The sequence below is a fragment of the Myotis davidii genome, unplaced genomic scaffold, assembly GCF_000327345.1.
Source record: "Myotis davidii unplaced genomic scaffold, ASM32734v1 scaffold1055, whole genome shotgun sequence".
In the NCBI taxonomy this organism is placed as follows: domain Eukaryota; kingdom Metazoa; phylum Chordata; class Mammalia; order Chiroptera; family Vespertilionidae; genus Myotis; species Myotis davidii.
Window position 1 is genome coordinate 503698 of NW_006286477.1, and position 2991 is coordinate 506688.

Genomic DNA, 2991 nt, shown 5'->3' on the forward strand with positions numbered 1-2991 from the left:
CTGCCGGGAGGGGGCGGACACACGCCCGCTCAGGTGTCCACGCTGCCGTTGACAGGCGGGTACTGCGGGAGGCAGGGCTCGTAGGGCATGGGGTCCGGGGAGAAGACGGAGTCGTCCCCCGACGAGCAGGAGCTCCTGGTGTCGGGGTAGCTGGGCGAGTACTGCTCGAGGGGCTGGCTGAGGTCCAGGTACTCCTGCGGGAAGGACAGAGCCTGTTACTTCTGTTGTTTTTAAAGATATTTGTATTGATGTCAGAGAGGAAGGGAGGGGGGAGAGGGACACGTCCGTGATGAGAGAGAATCGTGGACCAGCCGCCTCCTGCACGCCCCCCACTGGGGATCGAGCTCGCAACCCAGGCCTGTGTCCCGACCGGGAATCGAACCCGGGACCTTTCAGTCCGCAGGCCGGCGCTCTATCCACTGAGCCACTCCAGCCGGGACGAGAGACGTTTATCTCCCCTTGGGTTGGGGACACTGGGGGGCGGGGGGGGCGCCCAGGCCCAGGTGTGCCTGAGAGAAGGGACCAGAGGCCTTTTATTCCAAACGCAGGCTCTCGAGAGGTTGGCCTGGGAGCTGGGACCGGACAGGGCGCCCTTGAAGGGCTGAGACCCAGCCGCCAGCCCTGCTCCCCGCCCCACCCCCACCCCGGCTGCACAGCAACCTCCTTGGCCGCAGCCCCATCCCCTCTAGGCTCCCGGCCCTCGGCTTTGTGTTACACCCGTCACCGATGGACGCTGACCCGTGGGGAACGGTGAGCCCAGCCGGGCTGGAGGCGCTCGGCCCAAGGATTGCTCACTCTCCTCTCTGTCCCCTCTCGGGCGCACGGGGCTCAAATTCTAGCCCAGCCCGGCCGTGTGGCTCAGGGGTTGAGCGTCAACCTATGAACCGTGAGTTCAGGGTTCGATTCCTGGTCAGGCTACAGGCCCGGGTTGTGGGCTGGATTCCCAGTGCAGGGCGTGCAGGAGGCAGCAGATCCATGATTCTCGCTCATCACTGATCTCTCTCTCTCTCTCTCTCTCTCTCTCTCTCTCTCTCTCTCAATCTCGCTCTCCTTCTCTGAAATAAAAAACTCGAGCCCAGCACAATGACAGGGTATAGATGTGGGTCCCCTCTAAGTAGTCCAGGCCATGCACATTCACTTAACGAATTTCGTTTTACGCCTGTAGTTTCTAGGATAATGTAGGGGGAGCGTGTCTTCACTCGGGGGCGATCTCATAGACGTCACTCATGCGCTCAGACGCTCTCTGCCTTCGAAACGCACACAGGGTCCCCCAGACCTCGGACGGACACGTGGACACTACATCCACAATGGACCGTCAAGGACAGTTTAGGAAAACAGGTCCTGAAGGTTTACAACTCAAAAGGCTGGTCACCCCCTGCGGCCGAGGGTGGCCGGGGACCTGAGAGCGGTTTTACCATTTTTTAAACGGCTAGAGAAAAAGTAAAATCAACAAAAAGACGAAGAATAGCTCATGGCGTCCTGGCCCGTTTGGCTCAGTGGACAGAGCGTGAGCTGCGGGCTGTAGGGTCCCGGGCACGCGTGTCGGTTGACGCAGCATCTGTGGCTGCTTCTGAGTCCCAGGCAGAGCGGAGCCGTGGCGACAGAGACCACGTGGCCCCACGTGGAATCCCTACTGCCCCCTCCCCGCCCTGAAACTAGGGAGAGACCCCTGAACGGGAGCCCCGGGCCCCACTGCCTCCTGGGGCAGCGCATCGGGGTGCCGCTCCCACACCCGGAGCCAGGGCTCCCCTCCCCCCGTCCTATGCCGGGAGGCGGCGAGAAGTGCAGACACAGCACAGCAGCCTGTCGGGCTGTCAGAAAGGAGCCCACAGAATGCTGGCGGCTGAACATTGAAAAGACAACACCCTCCCCCCTGATCCACCGCCAGGGCTGGCGAGAGCGAGTCCCATCCGAAGGGCTGCGGCCGCCCCCACAGCCTCCGGGTAACCACCGCGGGGAAGAAGCCGCCACATCAAGCCCGCGCTTTGCTGACGACGATAAAAGTGAAACTTCGTCCTAAATGGAACCACTTTCCCGGAGCATCTGGCAGTGATTTTCAGACGGGAAGAGACTCGAGTTCTGTAGCCGCGGCTTCTCCAGGCGCTGCTGTGGGCTCGCCCGCACGGCCCACGGGAAATGTAAACATGACACGCGGCCCTGAGCCTGGCCATCAGCTCGCTGAGCTGGAGGCTCCGTGACTTCCCAGCCGTCCACGCTCGGCTCGGACGGGGAATCCCACGTCCCGATCCCACGTCTGGGGCTGAAGCACTGACACTGGGAACCCCACTTGGCGGGAGAAGAGGCGTTTCCCGAGAGGCCGCCCCTCGGCCCCTGCAGGGCACCCGCACTCCCTAAGGCGCAGCCTCTCCCCTCCCAGCCAGGCAGACGCCCCGACAAGTTCTGGCTTATTTTCTACTCACTCTGAAGCCATGACCTGTATTATTCAGAAATTTAAATCTATTATTTTCTTTCTCAATTCAGACAATGAGGGACCATGGGCACCGATTCTACATATTTTCTAGAAAATAAGGATTTTAGCAAAAGGTGCCAGTTTTCCCTTAAACATCCTAGTGGTCACTCGTTATGACACGGTGTGGACATTTACGTGCACACGGATGAGGCTACGAGCCACACGCCTCGCCAGGCGGGGTCCGGGAGGGACTGACGGCTCCCGTGTTGTCTGGAAGCGAGAGGGGCGGGGCCTCCACGCATCACGCCCATCGGGACCGAGCATCAGCAGCTTGCACCCCGGTTCCCAGAATCCACATATGTGCATGCATGCACACACAGACACACACACACGCACACGCACACATGCACACGCGCCCCGGGCCCAGCACCGGAACGCCATGGTGAGGGGCGGCTCGCGCAGGGGCCGCAGGCTCTGCTTGTGTGAGTCGGACGCTCACCACGCAGCTGAGGAAAACCGGGGCCTGGGAGAGCACAGGCCTGGCCCCTGCCTGACCCCTGGCCTGATGATGGACGGCCGCG

The 2991-nt window shown here is 61.6% G+C and overlaps 1 protein-coding gene across 1 annotated transcript in view; it reads right to left on the reverse strand.

Moving 5' to 3' along the window:
* FGFR2 (fibroblast growth factor receptor 2) overlaps nt 1-2991 on the reverse strand; it is a 118100-nt gene that overhangs the window by 25416 nt on the left and 89693 nt on the right. The window contains exon 19 of the mRNA XM_015560158.1: nt 2-194. Coding sequence (XP_015415644.1) covers nt 30-194 — 165 coding nt within the window. The 3' untranslated portion in view covers nt 2-29. The remainder of the gene's footprint in view (nt 1; nt 195-2991) is intronic.